Genomic DNA, 20,197 nt, shown 5'->3' with positions numbered 1-20,197 from the left:
AAGTCAAGGGACTTTTAGTGCAAGCAGAATACATCTCACTTACATTAGATATGTGGACATCATCTATTCGGCAATTCCAGTCGAGGATTTGAGTTAGGATTTGGATTCGAGGAAATCAGGATTCGCCCCATCCCTAGTATTAATGTACACATTTTCAGTGTCTTACCACAAATCGTTAAAGCAGTTATTCAATTTAATTGTGCTTGATATTATATACCTAATTATTACATGCATTTTAATTTATACTAAGGATAAAGATAAAGAACACAATCTTTAATGACTTAATTTACTTTTTATAACACCATAAAATATTTGGCTCTAGCTATACTACCACTGTTTGGCAAGAACATGAATGTTGCAATGTTTTTCTTCATACTGGACACTGGTAAAAATGATACGGGGTTTTATTTCTGCCAACAACAAAAGTAAACATTTCTTTTACACATAGGTATTTTTCCCCCCTGAAAAAAAATCTTGAGCCAACATTTGAGAATGCCTAAATATTGCCTTTCTTTTAAGTCGAGAAAATTGTTTCCAACCAGAAAATGGCAAAAAGATAATATAGAGGTATTTGTTTAAATTTTTAGAATCAGTATGGTTTTTGCTCATTTTTGGCACTCCTCTTACGCAAACATGAACACAACACAGATATTTCAGCAGGAAATTACAAAAATTTATTACTACATGGTACAGACCAGACAAGACACACAAGTACAAAAAACAGTAATCAATCTAAAAAAAATTCAATAAAAATGACAGTGTAGTAAGTGAGATTGTGAGAGCGTTCGGGAAGCCGAGGCCGACTCAGAAAGAGTAGCCTCCTTCTGGAACATCGTCGTGCGGAGCAAAGTCGTAGTGACCGTTCACTTGCTCTGGCGACAGCTCCACATTATCCTCCTGCAGAACAAGAACGCTACAGCTACAACTCAGTCCGGGCAGCCTGGACCTCATATTTCAAAAATATACTTGCATCAGTGGCAACAGGACGGAAGAAAAAACTGGGTCGAAGGACACAAGGAAAGGCATAAGAGGAAAATTTTTTTTTGAAGTCAGTGATCAAATGAAAAAGTTGGAAGATAAGGGTTAATATAGTGTGTGATGCTGCACAGAAATAGACAAAGAAGTGCTGCAACAGGATGCCGCCAGAACTGCCTAAAGCTTACAAAACAATTCATAGCTATGTAAAGAGCAGGAAAATCAGTGATAATGGCAAAGGAAACAAAATAAGGATGAAAAAATGAAGAGGCAGCAGAGGAAAAGAGAAACACAAATTGTTCATACAGTGAGAGGTCTTAAGCTGGGTACATTCAAAACCATGGCCTTACCGGACAAGAAATTACGCCAGATCGAAAGTCAACAGAGTATTAATGGAAATGCCAAATGTAACTCGCTAGAAAATAGGAAACATTGTACTGAAATGAAAACTGACAGTAACTGGAAATGGAGACATATATCTGAAAATGGGTGGTTAGATTGGTGCCAGAATATAGAATGTGCCAAACCACAGAATGCTGCATTGAAAGACATTTAACTGTATGTACTAATAAATGTTATATATAGGGCAAAAAATAGTTTGTTGATGCAAAACAAATAGTGTTCTAACCAAAGCTGCATTAAACTTTTATAAAATACAGGCTTGATTGAAGTAAAAAATAATTTTTTTTAATTAAGTAGGTAACTAATCGGGACCTATATATAACATCATTCAATAAAAATCATACATCAGCCACTCGTATTAATATTGAGAATTCATAAATGCAAAGAGTGCCACTTTGACTTATTCAAGCAAAACAAAATAAAAAATTTTATGAGCGAATCTTAGGCTTTCAAAGTTTTAAAGCTTTGCAACAAATGTGAAGCTTTGTATCACAATAGAAGCTTCAAATAAAATGAATAGCAAATTTTTTTGCGAAGTCAAATCTTACATTAAAAAGAACTGATTCACAAAGTCAAAGCTTTGCACAAGCCTACTAATAAAACCAAAACACCAAAAATTGCACCAAGCACCTTAATTTTTTTTAAATCCCTCATACGCAACACATTCGGCTATAGCACAGCAACTCAACTTTGCGGAGTCAAGTCTAGAAACTTATGTTTTTACCAGTAAAGCATTTTGCTACTTTGTGATGAAATTCAGACGTAAGGCTAATATGCCACGACTACAAAAATGGATGAAATTGTAAATGCATTATAATTAGTGTTGTGAAAGATCTCGAACCTCGAGAAAAATTTCGAGAAATATTGCATTCTCGAACAGCGAGCAAGAAAATAATTTCTCGGAAGGGGGGGGGGGGGGGGGGGGGGGAGAGAAGAGAGATTTTTTTTTGGTACCGGTAACAACTCAATTTGGTATGGAAACTAAATTTGATATTGATAGTTGTATTTTTATATGTTGAACATTACACACACACTGCCATTATTTTAGTTTAAATGTTTTAAAAATACCAAATGTGCTGCCTATTTGGACGAAAAATGATTTGGTGGAACACAAAGCAAACGTGATGCTATCATTAAGAGATATTAGACTAGCCGATAGTCAACCATCCAAAACCTTTATCAATAACCGAAACCGTGAATAAAAACTGTCATATGAAATTCCAATTTATCCTGAAAGAAAAACTGCCGTATTTAATTTTTAAATTACTTAAGCATAATACATAATAAAATACGTTCAAACCTAACCTACAAAATTGGTTTTGTTTACATACACGTTATTACGGTAAAGTTAATAAAAGCATTACCTTTAATTTAGTCATAATATTTTGTTCGGTAATGTTTAGTAGCATACCAAATTTTTTATTATTACAGCAAAATACAAAAATTACTTTTTAACGAACAAAAGGGAATGGTGGTCATGCTGCCAGACCGAGTCTGCTTCGCTGTTCCGTTTCTTATTTCATTTCCAATAAAAGACTGCGCAAGTCATGTGATTATTAAATGGACTGGAATGTAAAGGAATGGATTGAACACGCAGAACAATTCACACCCTTGTATTACGTAAAATTACGTGAATGTGTGTGTTCAAACCAGTTGAAAAGGCAGAATAAATAGTATGTTCATCCCATTTCCTTTTCCACCTTTGTTTCACTCCGTCGTAAGACGTCACGAGTAATGAATCCTGCCAAATCCTCCCTAGTATAAATTTCTGTTTTCATTACAGTACCAGTGTTTCCCGTTTACGCGACCTACTCTGCGGGTATGAATAAATAATGTGACGCCTGTAAAATGTTATTAGGAATATGAGAATAATTTCCTAATACTGCTTTATCTCTAACTGCGGCGTAACCAAGTGGAAAAAAAAGTGTTGCGGGAATATAACAGTTTAACAGAAGTAAACTTTGTTGTCAAATTAAACTTTGATTTTACGGTAAAATGGAAGATGTGGACATATCAGTGTGGCAGTATTACACAAAAAGTGTTGATAAGTCAACGGGAACCACAATTAACATGTTAGCTACTAGACTTTTACCTAAGTGAATGTTTATTTATAATTTAGTGTAGGCTTAGATAACGTGTGGTGCATGTCAGTTGTGCACAGGCAACTAAATTAACATTCAATATGATAAACAACAGTTTTATGTACAGAACAATATATTTTGAAAGTGATATCTATAGTAAATCTTGATTATTTAAAAATTTCCCATTCTCGTCTCGTTTCTCACGAGAAAAATATTCTTTCTCAAAAATTTCTCGAGGGCTAAATCTCATTCTAGCACAACCCTAATTATAATAGCAAACTTCTATCTTGCAGCTAAAAACACTAAGAGCCACAAGCAGCAAGCAGATGAGTAGTAAACTACCACTTCGCTCCAACTCCCCGCAGCAAAGGGAAAAGCTTGGTTGAAGAATTTCAAGCTTTCCGACAACTGCGTTGCTCATGCTGATGCAAGTAGCACCAGGTCTTAGATTTGTTTCATTGAGTCACACTACGTACAGTAGTCTCGCTTTTTGGACAAACTGAAATTTCAAATAATAGGGAGGTGTTAAGAAAAAGCCTACTATAAATAAACTACAACAATTTAACATATTATGAACTTATTAATCATGTTCAACAAAACTGAAAAAAGAAAAGGAAAAAAAAAAAAAATATCAGCAAGAGTAACTTTAGCTTTTTGTTGCTGCTGTGTACCACAGCTGATAGACTACGCTAATACTCACAACTACCATTTTCTGTTGGATATGAAAAAAATTTTTTTCGCAGTGGGATGTCTGAAAATACAGAATGTCGGATAAACAGGACTACATATCGTATTTCTGGGCAAAATAAGTTATGTCTGTTGGAATTAGTTCCTGTGTTCGGCAAGAAAAATTGTTCTGCATTGAAGCACGCCACATAACCCAACGCCACACAGTAATAACGCTATGGAGGCTAAGCAAGCAGTCCTCACCCCAGAGAAGTAAACCTCGATGAGGTGCACCACCTTCTGGTACACCTTCTCGTTGTCGTGGCTCTGCAGGGCCTCCATCTTGTCCAGCCCCCCGCACTCCTCGATCATGAGGGCCACCTCCTCCAGGTTGCCGGTCCTCTCCGCCATCTGCCGGCCCACCAGACAACACGGCTGGGGACAAGCTCTCGACAACGCTTCGACGCACACAAGAGTCTGTAGCGAAATGTGTCCGACTACCTTAATTTCAAATAATTGACCAATTTTGCAATTTTCTAAAAGAAAATGAAAATCCAGCCCCTAAAATTACTACCACTGGTAAATTTCCATGACTACTAGGGTTAAAGTATATCCGTCCATTTTCTAAAATCTAATAACACATGTATCACTATCCTTGGGATATATATATACACACACACACACTACTTGGCAGTCACAGGATTATTTGCAAGATAACAAAAAAAACCTTCAAGGACATAATTATTTGCAAAAACTACTACAGTAAATTCCCTTTATTAAGTACTTGAGGGGGACCAGAATATTACTCACTACTTAATGGAGGTGTACTTAATATTGGGTTCATCCAGAAGAAATGTTACAATTTGTCACTTCGCGCCAATTTTTACAACCTGATGGGTTTTTTATTGTATTAACGAGAAATTACAGTCCAGGGCTTTGAAATACGTACGTTATATATTTATTATGCCTATTAATTTGCATGGCGTTTCAAGGGACCGGCGGCTTTATACGTTATACTAGATTGTACGTTAAGAGGGACGTACTAGAGAATTTACTGTAAATTGTTTGAACCACGGCGTACCTGCAGCATGTTGGCGAGGCCGTCCAACACCACGGTGACCACCTTCCAGTCCTGGCTGTCGAGCAGGCGGCAGAAGGGGGGCAGCACCTGGCTCTTCAAGAGCTCCACCATCTGCTGCACGCTGGCCCCCGACGTATAGTTCGTGACCGCCCACGCCGCCTCCTTCTGCGACTTGTAGTCGCCCTGCCGACGAGCAAAACGGCCGTTCCACACGGGGGGGAGCGCAACCTTTGAATACATACACTGTATATAAGTCGCCAGCCCAGGTTAAAATATCTAATACGGTTTTGAGGTAGTTGGTTAATTCACCGCCCGCAATCCGCCACCATCTCCAGGGCATCGACTCGCGGTGGTCCCTGGCGGACAAGTGTCGGACTCTTCAAACACCCCTTCTTCACCCTCCCGTTGAACGACCTTGAGCTGCAGTGAATGATGGGTGAGGGGTGCGGGGGAATGACAGCAGGCGACAGTGCTGCGCTCTAACGTGTAAATAACAACTAAGACGATGCAGGGCGTTACGGCAGCGCACAAGTTCCCAAGCTGCTCATCATACGCTCCGGAAAAAACGTAGAGTAAATCCTATCCACTCGCGACTTCTATACAGTATGTATGTTCAAAGGTGCAACCGGGGTGTTTGCCGATGCTCGCGAGCAGTTCGGGAATGCGCAGGGAAGCCCGCCCGCCCGCGACTCACCGAGGAGAGGACCAGCACCAGGTCCGGCAGGAGGCCGCAGCCCACCACCGCCTGGATCTGGTCCGCGTTGCCGGCCGCGATGTTCGACACGGTCCACGCCGCCTCCTTCATGATGTTGCTGCGCTCGTGCCTCAGCAGGCCCTTCAGCAGGGGGATGGCCCCACTCTGGATCACCGCGTCCGTCTGCGGGAGATCCAGGACTTGTCCGACACAGCACTAACTGAAATACAACACTAACAGATAAAGATTTTTATTAAAATCCAGATTTATTTTCAAAACAGGTTTTTTTTTTTATAAAACCTGTTTTGTAATACCCACTCCATCGAAATAACAGTAAAACTTACAAGCTGCAAAATATGCAACAATGGTCTAAAATCGATACATTCTGAATAAAACATATTAAATTAATTTTTCTGACCTGCGCATGTTGGTAAAATTTTTTCTCGTCTGGAGACGTCATTGCCTGAATTTCAAAACACTAAAAAGATTACTTTTTTTATTAATTGAACTATGTTTTGGTTATAATATGCAACTTAATCTCATGAGACGTTACTTGCGTTTCAGTGCTATGTGTTACATTAACTTGTATTTCGGTGTTTGTTGAAATAAAATGGTTGGCCAGAATAAGTAATGTTAACTGCATAAAATTTTATTTTCCCTTTCAAAACTTAAATATACTTCCGAACATATCTATAAAGTACTTTTCTTTTGCAAGAAGTCTTACCAAAATTTACTACATATCAGAAAACATTTTTGGAACTCTCATTAGAAACCCAATTTTAAGTTACAATATTGGTACATCTTTTAAACACACAAAACCTTGCAGATTAACTTTTATCGATCCAAGAAATGCTCATTACAAATTATTATACTGTGAAAGATCACGTACAGTCAAAATTACAGTTTTGGTGACAAAAGTATCGTGAAAACGTTTCTCAATTGAAAAATATACATAATAATAAAACCATCTCTAGCTATGACACATTTACCGAATTATTTTAATTTTATACACAATTGCTAAATAAAACTTTCCAACTGGAAGAAACTTTTACCTAGCTACCGTATCGGTCCGAATATAAGGCGACCATTTTTACATAAACGAGAGATGCGAAAATTTGGAAATCGCCTTATTTTCGCACCCAAGACGTCAGCACCGCAAACATTTAGTTCCAAGCTGAAAGCTACGGTTGAAAAAAAAAAAAAAGTTCACGATTTATTTTACATTAACCAAAACTTCGTTACCTCGCACGGGGAAAACGATGAAGCCAACCCAATATTGCAGATTGCAGTAATTAGCAATTGTTTTAAGTTGAAAATTAAGGGGCCCGCCTCATCAGGGGTGTATGTGTTTTAGTGAGGCGGGACAATAAGTGCGACGCTCGCTGGTATTTCTAGCGCTGTATAGCCTCTGGACTGGCGCGCAGCCTTCTCGTCGTCAATGGATAACTGTGAAATTTGAGCGGTGACCGTATTTTTATATTACGGGGAAATGAAGATAAAGGTGTAATGCAAGTCCCTTAAGTGCTTTTAAGAATCTGTACCACTTGTTTTACACATAAAAATTACTTTGAAAACATGCGTTTCAGCCATTTTAACTCTTCCAGAAATACAGTTTAAAAACATGATCCAAAATTAAAAGTACAGTAGAACCCTGTTATAACGAATCTGAAGGGAGTAGTTTATATGTTCACTATAGAGGGGAAACGTTATATCTGGGAAAACTTTTATATTGGCAATACATATTCAAAAGCAAAATCTTAACTACACATAGGCCTAAGCCAAGAAAAGAACGAATGGAAATACTCAAAGCAACAGTTTTATGAGAAAGTGCAGATATTATTTTTAATGAACTATACATGTACAAACTTTCTATTACCTAATGGTTCTTGGACATCGGCGTATTATCCTTTTTTCAGGCATTTAATACTCTGTGACGTTTTCGCAGCTCGATAAAGAAGATTGTTCAGCTTGTTTAGTATTGTACTTAATGTGGATGTTGCAATTCCCAGTTCCTTTGCTATTAACACGTGCGGGACAGTGGGGTTGGAGTCTATCTTTTCAATAATGTCCAGTTATCTCGCACAGATAATGCCTTACGTTTTTTACAGCGTTTTTCACCCATTTTTATGTACGTATTTCTTATTGAAGCACATTTGCAGCTTAATAACACGAAATTCTTTTTACCGTCAAAAGTAAATAAACGAAAAATAACGAGTCTGGCACATCAAAGATCACTACGTATCATTTAGTATCACAGTTGCTAAATTTGGAACGAAATATTCTCACTTTCTATGGAAAAATTTAGTCCACAGAGTTCTATCTAGTGGTAGTCTTACGAACCTTACTCGATCAAAATGTCCGAAATGTGAACAATAAAAATGAGACGTAAAAATATTGAATTTGCAGCTATAATGTACATACGTATTTGTGTGGTGGTAATTTATGTTTAATTTTGATAACATATTAAATGTACACGTGTTCGTCCATTCTTTAATTATGCAGGGAAAAATATTTTTTATTTTCACCAAACTGATCACCATTTATGGCTACACGTAGCCTACCGAGGCCACTAGAATACGACTTGTTTATAATTTGAACAGTGGACAATCGAGTAGCGTATTCCCGAGAAAAACTTCAATGTGATCCAGAATAGACGTTTTGTGAAAATATTTGAGATAAATGTGCATTATGTCGGCAAAATTTGTTCGTGGTACACGGGAAAACGTATCAACATTGACAAAAGTTGTGCGCTATATCCAATAAATTAATACATAACCTCACATCATTTTGCCGGGACTGAGACGGAAATTCACAATAAACGGGAATTCATTATAGGCGGGTTCACTATAAACGGGTTCTACTGTACTTTTCGGGCCTAAGCGCACTCTTAAATGCTTTTCGTAAACATACCCCACTCGGATATCTTGAGTAGTTTTGAAATCGCGTTGTTTTTCCTGAAGCTCTGCACACCGTGTGCGTGACCAGGTAGGCGGGCCCCTTAAAATATTTGTTTTTGAGTAAAAATGTGAATGTTGAAGCGTCTCAAAATGGCACTTGGTTGGCCTCGTATGAAACTGCAGGTTCGCCTCATATTCGGGCCAATACGGCAATGAAACGGGAGCAAATGTGTATCGCCCTCACCTGGGTGTCGTTGCCCGTGACTATGTTGCCGACGGCACGGAGGGCCGGGGTGAGGACGCACACCTCCGGAGACGCCAGCAGCTTCACCAGCTCCGGGACCACCCCCATGTCCACCACGGCCTGGATCTTGTCGTTGTTGCCGTCCGTGAGGTACGACAGGGCCCAGCAGGTATCGGCTGGCACAACATGCACCAGTCGCGACCGTCAAGGGAAAGCCCACAACTCATGTCATGGTTTTGGTTCCCTACCACGTTTGTGCAACTTCGGATCTCTCTCAAAAATCGAAGGGTTGGGTCGGGTCAGGTCAGGTCGGTCACAACATGCTTGTTTTCATTGGAAACTTCTGATTTGGCGGCTGAAGTGGCGTTAGTACCAAAAACGCAAAACTTCGGAAATCCTTGCAGGGAACCGAAACTACGCGAGTTGTAGGCTTCCCAACTATTAAGACCCTGGCACACACTAATATTTCACAAAAAGTTTAAAAAGTCAAAACTCCGGGTAGCCACACAAAATCTAAAATAAAATTCCCCGACTTTTCCAGATTTAACCCGACCCTGATTTACCAGTGTTATCCTACTTTGCATATAAAAATTGAACTTAATTTTATACAAGGTAGGGAAATGTGGCAACATGAATGTAGTTGTTTATCATGTGAAAAATTCAACCAAAATATAAAAACACTGAGATTAAGTACAAAAACCCATTTGAATTGTTGCATCTAACTAAGATACCAAAATAAAGCTGCAGTTAATTTGAAGGGAAAGCTTGCTGTGCGGTGTTGCCATGCAACATTGTAATGTTTAGAAGAACCCGCGCACTATACTTTAGACAGGCATTTTAAGAACAATTCGGTGTGGATTATTTTGGTAGAAAGTGTAATATGCAGACACAAACTTATGACAAAAAATTCTCTGACCCATTTAAAAATCCCCAACTTTTCAGGTTTTCCTGATCTGTGGTCACCCTGATACCAAACAAAATATGGATTCCAATTTTTTCCCCATCAAATAAAGTTCGACAGATAGTCCACAAATGTTTAAATTGTCAGACCATTAAAGTTATTCTTTTGAAATTATCTTAATATTTTAAATAGCCATACTAACAATAATTTATTTTAAATTAAAATGATGTAACACAGATCTCGATAGAAAAATTAAACCTTTGGACTAATGCATTTCTTAACTTTTAAAACACCTGTAAATTAAAATAATTTTAAACTGTAATATAAAAAGAAAAACGGTATTTGATGGACATACAAGTTGTCAAGCAAAAAGTGTCACAAGGGGTTTTCAGTGTCACCATAACCAATTACATTGAGAGATAATGTAAGCGAAAGTTTGACAATGTGATAAAATCTTTAGAAAGAAAAAACTCTTTAGTAACTTTATAAAACTATCAGATCATATTCATTTAACATTCACAACCAGATATTCTCCAAAAGCCCAATTTCCCCTCAGTGAAAGTGAAAAATACATTTGAAACATGCATATTAGCAAACAAAACTATAATTATCCCTTGCAAAGTGCAAGTCTTAGTTACGACTACTCTACAAACCATTTTATATACTAAACTGACCTAGGACATCTTTGTCGGAATACTTCAAGAGCTGCTCTAGGTACGGCAGACAGCTCTTCACCTCCTCGAAAGGCGGCGGTGGGTTCTTGTTGCGACACAGGTTCGAGATTGTCCAGACAACATTGCGCAGGAACGACATCTGTCAAAAAAAAAATTATTGTCTATAACACACAAAACATAGTAGCGATTTGTACACATAGGATATCTACTGGATTGTAGAAATACATCTTAGTGCCTACCAGTGACTACAAAAATATGGGATGGGTAAAAAAATTGTTAAGTACCAAATGACGACGGATTGCATTAATTCTGAGCATACGATAGGCCACGAGTCACCTGCCAATATGGATTAAAAGTTTTTTTTTTCCGAGTACAGATTTAAATCAGGAAGTATTTCGAAAATGCACAATAGGAAAAGAAAAAGAAAAAAAACTTGTGCATTTTCAAGCAGTTGAAAAAAAAAAAGTATGCAGCAAGACACTATCAGCCCTGCAAACACCGATAAAGAACATTTGCAAGAAATAATTCACTTATTTCGCAATTTTATGAAAGAAATCGTGAAAAAACCCAACCTTGGCCACTCCCATAGCCGGCCTGGAACCATACAACAAAAATTAAAAATACAAAACACTCCGGTACAGTGTGGATGGCCAACTAAAATGCCATTTAGAAAAAAAAAAAAATCCTTCAGTGTATGTGATGGCAGATTGGATCAAATTACTGTATTTACTTGCATAATAACCGCAGTAATTTGGCTACATTTCTGACAAAAAAATGGAATGAGGACATTATGAGGTGAAGTCCGCCAAAAAAAATTTTTTCCCCCTCAAAATTTTACGTTTTGTGTAAAGTAAAAAAATTGTTCTCTCATAATTAGTTTACTAGCAGAGCGCTGGTGACTGGCGACCCTCCGCAGCAGATGTGAGAAATGTGACAGGTGTCAAGATAATTGGGTGCCGGCGATTAGTGGAAGACTCCACACATTTTTTTTCCCTTCTCTCGCTCGCGTGTGCGCTCCTACGTTCAGAATCTGCAGCCAGCCTACACAAAATAAACGCTTTGCACGAAAAGACATTTTTTTTTAATCTTTCACCGAGATGGCCACTAAAGGCACGGGGCAGATGTCTAATGTCTGCATTAGCCTGCGCCGGCGAGCCTCCCTCCCTGTCCCTTGCCCACTGTGTGTATAAAAAAAAAACTGTGCGCATGTACAAAACCCTCTCAGCGACCCCTCCGGAGAAATGAACAACTCAACGTCAAAGCATTGTTGACAGCGTCTGTAATTTTCCATCCTGTTACTGTGCCTTTCAGGGGTGGCCAAAGGTTGCTTTGTCTGGTGCGGACTTCATGCGATTAAATACGGTACTACAAATGCGGGTATTCTATCAAAGGCGGGCCGACCTCATCAGGTTCAAGCTGCATGTTATTTAAATGTTCTAGCTAGTCGGAGTCGGGGGCAGCGACAGACTCACGCCGATGTCGGGAGCGACGAGCCGCAGCAGCTCCGGCATGACGCCGGCGGCCAGCACCAGGTCCCGCGACGCCGGCCCGTCGCCGGCGATGTTGCCCAGGGCCCACACCGCCTGCTCCGCCACGTGCTGCAAGGGCGACCGCAGCAGGCCCACCAGCCTCGGGACGGCCCCCTGGTCCACCACGGCGGCCGTCTGCTCGCTCGTGCCCGACGCTATGTTGGTCAGGGCCCACGCCGCCTCGAACTGGAGGGCAGGGCTGCCGCCGCAAACCTCCCGTCAGTACAACGTCCTCCGCGGCTGACGAGGGAATTTTAAATTGAGGATCGGCACAGAGAGGTCGTTCTCCTTTAAGTGGCTCAAGATTTGCACCGCAAGCCACCAGTAAGCTGCCACTTCAGCGCTCTCTCTCCCTCATACACACACACACACACATACATACATACATATAACATCAGGGGGAAAACTGAACTTGCCAAGGTGATCAAAATCACTTGCCTCCCACCAACGTGAAGTTCAATTCTAGGCAGTGCCAAGGCCTTGTTTTTTCACGGCCCTGAACACCCAACACCTTTATAGTTTACCAGTTCCAATTTCGTACTCATTCCATTACTCCTGGATCAAAACTATTACTGATGAACCGAGTGTAAATAACTTTTATTTCTATGGTAGTCACATTTTATCACATTAATGATAATAAAAAAAATAAAAATAAAAAGTTACAGCAGAAAATTATTTGGAGTTTAATGGAAGATAAATGAACTCACATCAGCCCCATCCCCTTTAGCAAAATCATTAACCGAATGGACAATACTCACTGGCCGAAATTCTCCAAGAACTTGATGCAGAGAGGAACCACGCCAGCGTTTATCATGGTGTCAATGGGCGGGTTACGTTCGCGACTGAGCGTCTTCCGGGCCGCCTGCGTCGCCGCCAGCTGCCTGTCGGGGTCTCCGCTCATCATTGCTGGAGACAACCCCAGATTTCAAAAATTAGTCAGCACACACAGTTCGGAGGTTAAGAACGAGGACAGCGGAAAAACTGCCGAGAATCCCCGCAACTGAACGTGTCTCACCGGGGTATATCATGTCGATGCTCATGGCGGGGGCTCCGCCCTTGCCGTTGCTCTCCTGCAGGGGCGACAATGGCTCGTCCTCCGCGTCGATGTTCCGGCGCTTCTGGAGCTGGTCGTCCTTCCGCGCCTTGCGTAGCTCCACGCTCATCTCGCTGCGTCGCCTGCGCATCTCCTGAACACACACAACACACACTCACTGCACACCAGCAGAACCAAAAATTTTTACCTGCCCTTCAAAAGAAACACATTTACAATGCCAAACGTAGAAATGGACAGCCGTTTTAACATCTACCCCATGTACACACCATAAAAAAATAATGATATAATTTTTCGACTCATTTCTAGTTTCAATAAAAACCGATCATGTTAACCTGCGAAAGTGTAGCTAGGTACATAATGTATTTTTTTTAAATTAATTTTTTACATAAGCCTACAAATAGTAATTTCATTATACTGTAATGTCTATGTTTTGCATTTCTTTTTATGCATTTTATATTTTGATGTTTATTTTTAATAGTTATACTTATTTTAACTTTACTTGTTTGTTTGTATTTTGTTTGAATTGTTTATATGTTGTCCTTGCATATATGTGTCGTGCCCACCGCTAAAGCCCTCAGCTATTGTTGGGCATGTTACAATATTAATAAATAAATAAAATTTATATATTACTCCATTCGTTCAAATAGAATATGCTTTATATAATGATACACATATACACAAACACATGAATGTGAATACGTATGTGCAACAAAAACACAAATTTAAAACAAAATCGTACAAATATACTTTACCACACCAATTACATAGCATTAATATGAATTATGAATTAATTTTACCATGACCGAGTCACCATTATTTCACACATTGCAGTCGAATAAAGTTTTATATGCTAATTTAATTCATCAACAAACGAAAAAAAAAAGTGCAAACAGAATATTTGGTTGCAGGATAACCAACATGGTACATAGAAATGCTAATTTAATGTTTCCATGTCTTTACAAAACTATTCTCTGCAATTATAAATATTACCTCTATGAAATTGAGTCTAGTTTAACTTGTCAGTTTGATTCAAATTCTTTGATGTAAAAGTTGTTTGAGAGCCAATAGAAAAGAATTTTTAAATAATTTTCAAAATTTTACATTTACACATGACTTAATATCAAGACAGAATATTTCTCAATATCAACTAAATTTAATACAGCTTAAGTTGTAGCTGTGTTTTTCATATGAAAAATGAATGACCTGTAAATTCTATCTGAACACTTTGTGGAAACATTGTAATTTTATAAGACATTCTCCGATTGGCTTGTCCATCTCTGAGGCAAAATCATATATCCAAGCACAACAGTTCGGAAGATTTAGTCACAGAACAAGGTGGGAATATTTAATCTAATATTAAAGCGAGACTTACAGTGGAAACAAAGACCACGTTTAGCACGACATGTAACGCTATATGAGGCGGGATGACACTGGCAGAAGGTTAATATCAAAAGCATTAGTTTTATTTAATTACATATTGTAAGATGCACATCAACACTCCTTAGGACGATTGCAAGGAACGTGCACCATAAATACAAAAATTACACAATTTACCACTCAGGTCCAGGACTGGGGGTTGAGATTTCCTTCACGGAAAGCAATGGTAAACCATTGCACAATCAACCTGCCACGAAAAACCCAGGTACATAGCGATGTTAAATGGTGTAATAGTACTTGGACACTAGTATAAACGAATCATCATCCATGTGATTATATATGCAAATACTCTCGAATTTTATACGTATCTGTCAATACACAGCTAGACGCCTGGAGTTTTAGCTATCCAAGCCGAGCAGATACGATAACCAGCCAGGCGCAAAGAAAGCTAATACTCCAAACAAATTATGATTCTTCATAAGAGCCATGTCCCGTAGAGGAACAAAAAGAACAAATTGTTACATTGAACTGATTAAAAAAAATTAATTCAGTAAAAAGAATAGTTGTGCCCATTACTAATGTTTATAGATACCAAATTTTCATATTGATCAGTTGAACGAAATACTCTATGAACTATGACAACCTCGGGCCATCACTACGCAATAATACGCACTGTACTCTATTTCAATAACCTCATTTTATTAACTTAAGATTTTCTTATCAGACTGCAAGCCAGTTAAATTTACCCATGGTAATAAAGAAAAAAATTAGCCCAACATAAAGTTACTTAGGCTATAATACGCTAGGAAAAATACACAATGAAGTGTTTAAGAACTGGGAAACAATTCACACTGCAGCCAACATTCTCAATATAGCAGAAACATGACAAAAAGTTTATTTGTAATTACTCACATCTAAATTCTTTCCTTTGTTCTTGAATCGATCCAGTCTTGCCGATCCTGTCAGCATTGTATTTTCATCCTGAGTTATAAGCGGCATCTTGAATAACTACCTGTGGAGAAAAAGGATGCTTATTAATTTACAATGTTAACATGTACTAGGTAGTCTTGTAGCCATTTCATATGATCAAATCACAGCGCGGCATGGAAGTTGCAAAAAATTTTCTGTTTAATGTTTGCATCGATTAGGTAGTCAAAATGCCAAAGTATCAGTCTCAATGTACACCACAGTGACATGCTATTCCAAGATCAGTGCCTATTGATTAGTCAAAAACACGGGACACATGATAAGGTCTATTGTGATTTGTTAAATGCAATCTTGTCTGTCATGTTTGCAATATGATAAGAGTTAAAAACTACAGAAGAAAAACAGTTTCCTTAAACAAGTTGAAAAATTTACATTTAAACAGCATGAGGGAAAAAGTGTGGTGTTTCATAAGAACAGTAATACCAGAAATATTATTGATTTCCTTGACGAAGGCAGGTTTTCCCTTACTAGCAAATCCATGAGCCTACGAAGGGAGCTAAGATATTTATGTCCTCCAACCCTGGTGTTTTCAACCCCTTGAAGTCATATCAAAACTTAATTCAGACAAACAATTTGTGTATTACTCCTAGTAGTTATAATTACAGTCCAAACAGAAGTGATATTTTCCATATTATGGGATTTACAGATTTTTTTTTAAACCTTCCTCTTTTCTACCCCTTTGGTCAGATATTGCCCATTAAAGAACATGACAGATTTTTCACTACCAGTTTTTATAAATGTTTGGAAGTGATCTGTGAAAAATTGCAGCAGTTATAGTGTACATAAAATTTAGATTATATATAAATAAATAAATAAACACTTGCGTAAATGGTTTTGGGGTCTATAAACCATGCAAACAAAAACCCCGTACAAATTTTCCGCAGTAGCAGGATGGTAATGGCTACAATAGGCAGGGACTGGAAGTAACGCGCTACTAGTAACGACGTTATTTGTAACAGTTACTTTTTATGGTAACGATCATGGTAACGCAATATATTAAGTTTTCAGTAACTGTAACTGTAACTGAATTACATTTTCTGCCTTAAAGTAACGATAATTGTCGTTACTTCTTGCGTTACATTTTTAAAATGTATTTCTTATTGAACGAACAATGATTTGTTGATTTTTTCAATCCCAGAACGAAAATCCCGACGAGCATATTATTTGCGATGGTATTGCTTGTACTTGTAAAACTGCTGTTGGCTAGCCTGCGCTCGTATTTTGATTGTCATTTCTTTAATATTTGCGACATGCGGGTTTACTGCTGTGCTGTTTAATTAATTAACCTACCTGTGCACATGCGCGAAAGCAATGACAGAATCTAATGATGCGAGAAGCCGAGAAAGCAGTCCAGAATTTTCGTTGCCGTGGCCTTCATATTCTAATTTTTTCGAAGTTCGGTCGAGTGATAAAAATAACCTTATTGTGAAATGCTTGTTGTGTGGTGCTGCGAACAATTCTGTAGTGTGAACTAATTACTCAATGTAATTTAAAACCTATTTAAAAAATTTTAGTTTAAATAAACATATATCTTTACTAAACACAATATGTTTTATTAGCTTTTAATTAATTATAACAATATTACGTATCACACTTTTAGTTTTTCACAAAGTAACTGTTAAAGTAACTTACAGTTACTTTTCTCATAACTGTAACTGGTTTATTTTCAGTAGTGTAACTTGTAGTTGTAACAGGGTTACATTTCCAATGGAGTATTTGTAACTGTAACTGAGTTACGTTTTAAAAGTAACTTTCCGGTCCCTGACAATAGGTAGTATTTCTTTGGCTATATTTGTGATAGTATGTAAACAGCATATAATTAGCACAGTTGCATAAGCACAGCACAAAATTTTTAAAAACTATTCATACACAACACAGCAGTTTGAATAATACAAACATATTTTTCTCGCCTTTACTCCTGTCAAAATTTAAAGTAGAAAATGTTTGAATTTTTGTATTAAATGGTGATTATTGGGGTCAAGTGCATTTTACGATACTGGATTCCAATCGGATGAAAATAACGGAGGGGAAAACGTCATTTTAGAATGCCAATCAGGTTGGATTATAGTATTGGAACAGGTTTTGGTAGTACCGAATGAAAGTGTTTTGATGTTTGCGTGTTCGTTTGTAAATTTAGGGGTAGTAAACAAAGTTTACATGGGAGTAGTGTTACGTAAGTTTTTTGTCTACATTAAGTTATATGTATTAAGAATATTATAATAATTATAGTGAATATGTGTGCATTTAAGTGTACTTTTATCTAGTGTTGTTCATTTTAAACAGATTGTTTTAAGGTGCAGTGGAGAGAAAGAATGTATGGATTGATAATGTATTAGTACATGTACAACGACTATTAGCGATTCGCAAGATAGGAAAAATAACCGAAGAAACGGCAACTGATTTTGAGTTAATGATGTAACTATTAGAAAAAAAATTGATAGTATAGAATCACTGCAGTAAAAACAAGGTAAGTGGGGTTGAATGGATGTAAAGTTTTTGTGATTTGTAGTAATTTTATATGTATGTAGTGATGTGTTAGGTGACAACTGCACATTTAATTTAGATTTTATTGTATGTAATCATAATGTAGATTTTATTTAAAATTAGGTGTTTTAGGGATACTGGTATTTCTGTAGTGAAAGAGACCTCTTCCAAGAAAATTTTGGTGGTATCATGAAGCAGACTATATTTATACCAGGTATTTTGTATTATGTGATACAGATAATATATTGAAAGTAAGAATTTATAGGAAATATATTTGTGGTACTGTGAAGAGGACTAAGTCTAGACTGGTCTATTGTATTTTGAGATACCGGTAAATAATTAATTTTTTTTTTTTGTAAAATATTGTGGTATCATTAAGTACACTACAGTTCTCCCCAGTCTATTGCATTTTACGATACTGACAAATAATTGATTGAAAGTAATAAATTATAGAAAAAATGATTACGGTATCATGAAGTAAGACTAATCTCACTCCGTCTAGTGTATTTTGCAATATCAGTGATTAATGCAATGAACTTTTACAGAAAATATTTTATCTGTATCATGACGTACACTAGTCCCACTCTTCTTAGTGTATTTTACGATACTGGTTTTAATTCTTTATAAATACTGTCTCCAGCAAATTTTAATTTTCAGAATCATTAAGATCACTAATAAATAAGTCACATTGTCATAATTCACGATACCAATGTAATTTATTTATATCATGTACAGAATAATGTCTTCGGTAATGAAATTTGGGTATCACAAAATAGACTATAAAAAAATTAAATACGTGAGAAATAGTGTATTTATAGTTCCCATTCAAAACCCCGTATTCCTGCTCACATGGCATACGAATGTAAGGGTGGTAATGACATAAGCGACACCATTGGTATTGTTACGGAATCTTAAAATGGACAAGTCCCGATCATTGCAAAGAATAGGTATTACTGGTAAGATTTTAGCATGGAATATGATACAATTATTACACAAACAGGATTATGTTACGTACTCTAATAGGTAGGACTTTACAATACCCAGGATGTTAAAATCAATTTGAAAATCAAATAAATTACAAGCATGTGAATGCTCCGCACCCAAAAACCCCATATTCCCAGTCGACTCGTAATAATTTATGGGTGGTAATCTCAGCAATGCCATGTTGGTAACATTATCAATAGATATGCTTAGACTACTCCCAAAACTAGTTCTAGTACTTTCCTGCCGAAATGTCATGCATCTTATCTAATCACATGTAAACCAGCGGTAGCAGACTAACACGTGGTAATTCTGCACAAATGTTGCTTATGAGAAGGCTAACTGTAATTTAAATAAGACATAAGTATTATTCATGTAGCTCACCTAACCGAACCAACCTTACACTTTATTAAGTTTTTACCCAGAAGCCGCACTTGGGCAGTTACAGATGCATTTAGACTACTATGTTTCTAGCGATACTGTTCAACATTCCACCGCAAAACAGCTGTAGGAATGTCAATTGTCAATTAATGACGTACCGGATACTTAAAATTGTCAAATCTTTATAGCTTCTCACCAAAGTTTAGCAAGTAATACAAAATTCTAACAAATAAGGATTATAAAACTATTCATATACATACAGCAATTAATATATTACCTACGATATATACATAACCAATTATACATTATGCCAATAAGTATTTAAAAAAAAAAAAACAAAGAACCCAACATCTAACAAGCCGCAGCCCAATATTGATATAAAATGGTAGTATACAAACCTAAATATAAGACTATAAAAATACCTCACACACAGTATTAGACGAGAAGAAATAACGAAAACTACCCTCAACGCAGTTTCTCGATCGAAGGAACAAGAAGGAATAACAAAAATGAATCAAATCAACGATTAGTACGACCAACGATCACAACCGTCACAGAGAATATACGAACGGCCTACCAATGGTAATAAAGAATTTAAAATTTAAATATTGCATTACGATTTTGATTGGTTCTACAAAGTATAACTCTTTTGATTGGTAGTTAGAAGCAGTTTAACCAATGTAAAAATCATTATTTTGTTCACTGCATTAACTTTTGCTACGGATACAAATTTGCGCATATAGATTTTAATGAAACATGCTGGTTATTTTATAAATTCTTAATGTTAGT

At 37.3% G+C, this 20,197-nt stretch overlaps 1 protein-coding gene across 3 annotated transcripts; it reads right to left on the bottom strand.

Moving 5' to 3' along the window:
• Positions 1 to 651: 651 nt before the first annotated feature.
• LOC134539357 (importin subunit alpha) lies at positions 652 to 20,002 on the bottom strand. 3 transcript variants are annotated; one of them, XM_063381331.1, is made up of 11 exons: positions 19,807 to 20,002; positions 15,488 to 15,587; positions 13,160 to 13,331; positions 12,903 to 13,050; positions 12,088 to 12,343; positions 10,616 to 10,754; positions 9,041 to 9,216; positions 5,900 to 6,082; positions 5,206 to 5,388; positions 4,389 to 4,535; positions 652 to 897 (listed from the first exon to the last, which is right to left on the bottom strand). In XM_063381331.1, exons 2-11 carry the CDS (start codon positions 15,572 to 15,574, stop codon positions 805 to 807), a joined length of 1,584 nt encoding a protein of 527 aa, XP_063237401.1. In that variant the 5' UTR covers positions 15,575 to 15,587; positions 19,807 to 20,002; the 3' UTR covers positions 652 to 804. The 3 variants fall into 3 exon arrangements, with proteins under 3 accessions (XP_063237401.1, XP_063237402.1, XP_063237403.1); XM_063381332.1 differs by having other exon boundaries at positions 19,872 to 19,975; XM_063381333.1 differs by having other exon boundaries at positions 19,831 to 19,973.
• Between the last annotated feature and the right edge of the window lie 195 nt (positions 20,003 to 20,197).

The sequence above is a fragment of the Bacillus rossius genome, chromosome 15 (assembly GCF_032445375.1).
Source record: "Bacillus rossius redtenbacheri isolate Brsri chromosome 15, Brsri_v3, whole genome shotgun sequence".
In the NCBI taxonomy this organism is placed as follows: Eukaryota; Metazoa; Arthropoda; class Insecta; order Phasmatodea; family Bacillidae; genus Bacillus; species Bacillus rossius.
The sequence above is the reverse complement of the archived record's forward strand: the minus strand, read 5'-3'. Positions and strand labels throughout refer to the sequence as shown.

What these genes read in the sequence shown, in the direction of transcription:
- LOC134539357 (XM_063381331.1), bottom strand. Translation starts at nt 15,574, where the DNA reads ATGCCGCTTATAACTCAGGATGAAAATACAATGCTGACAGGATCGGCA. An exon ending in CATCGACATGATATACCCCG is followed by an intron (nt 13,051 to 13,159) that starts GTGAGACACGTT and finishes GGTTGTCTCCAG; the next exon opens with CAATGATGAGCGGAGACCCC. An exon ending in TTCTTGGAGAATTTCGGCCA is followed by an intron (nt 12,344 to 12,902) that starts GTGAGTATTGTC and finishes TTGCGGCGGCAG; the next exon opens with CCCTGCCCTCCAGTTCGAGG.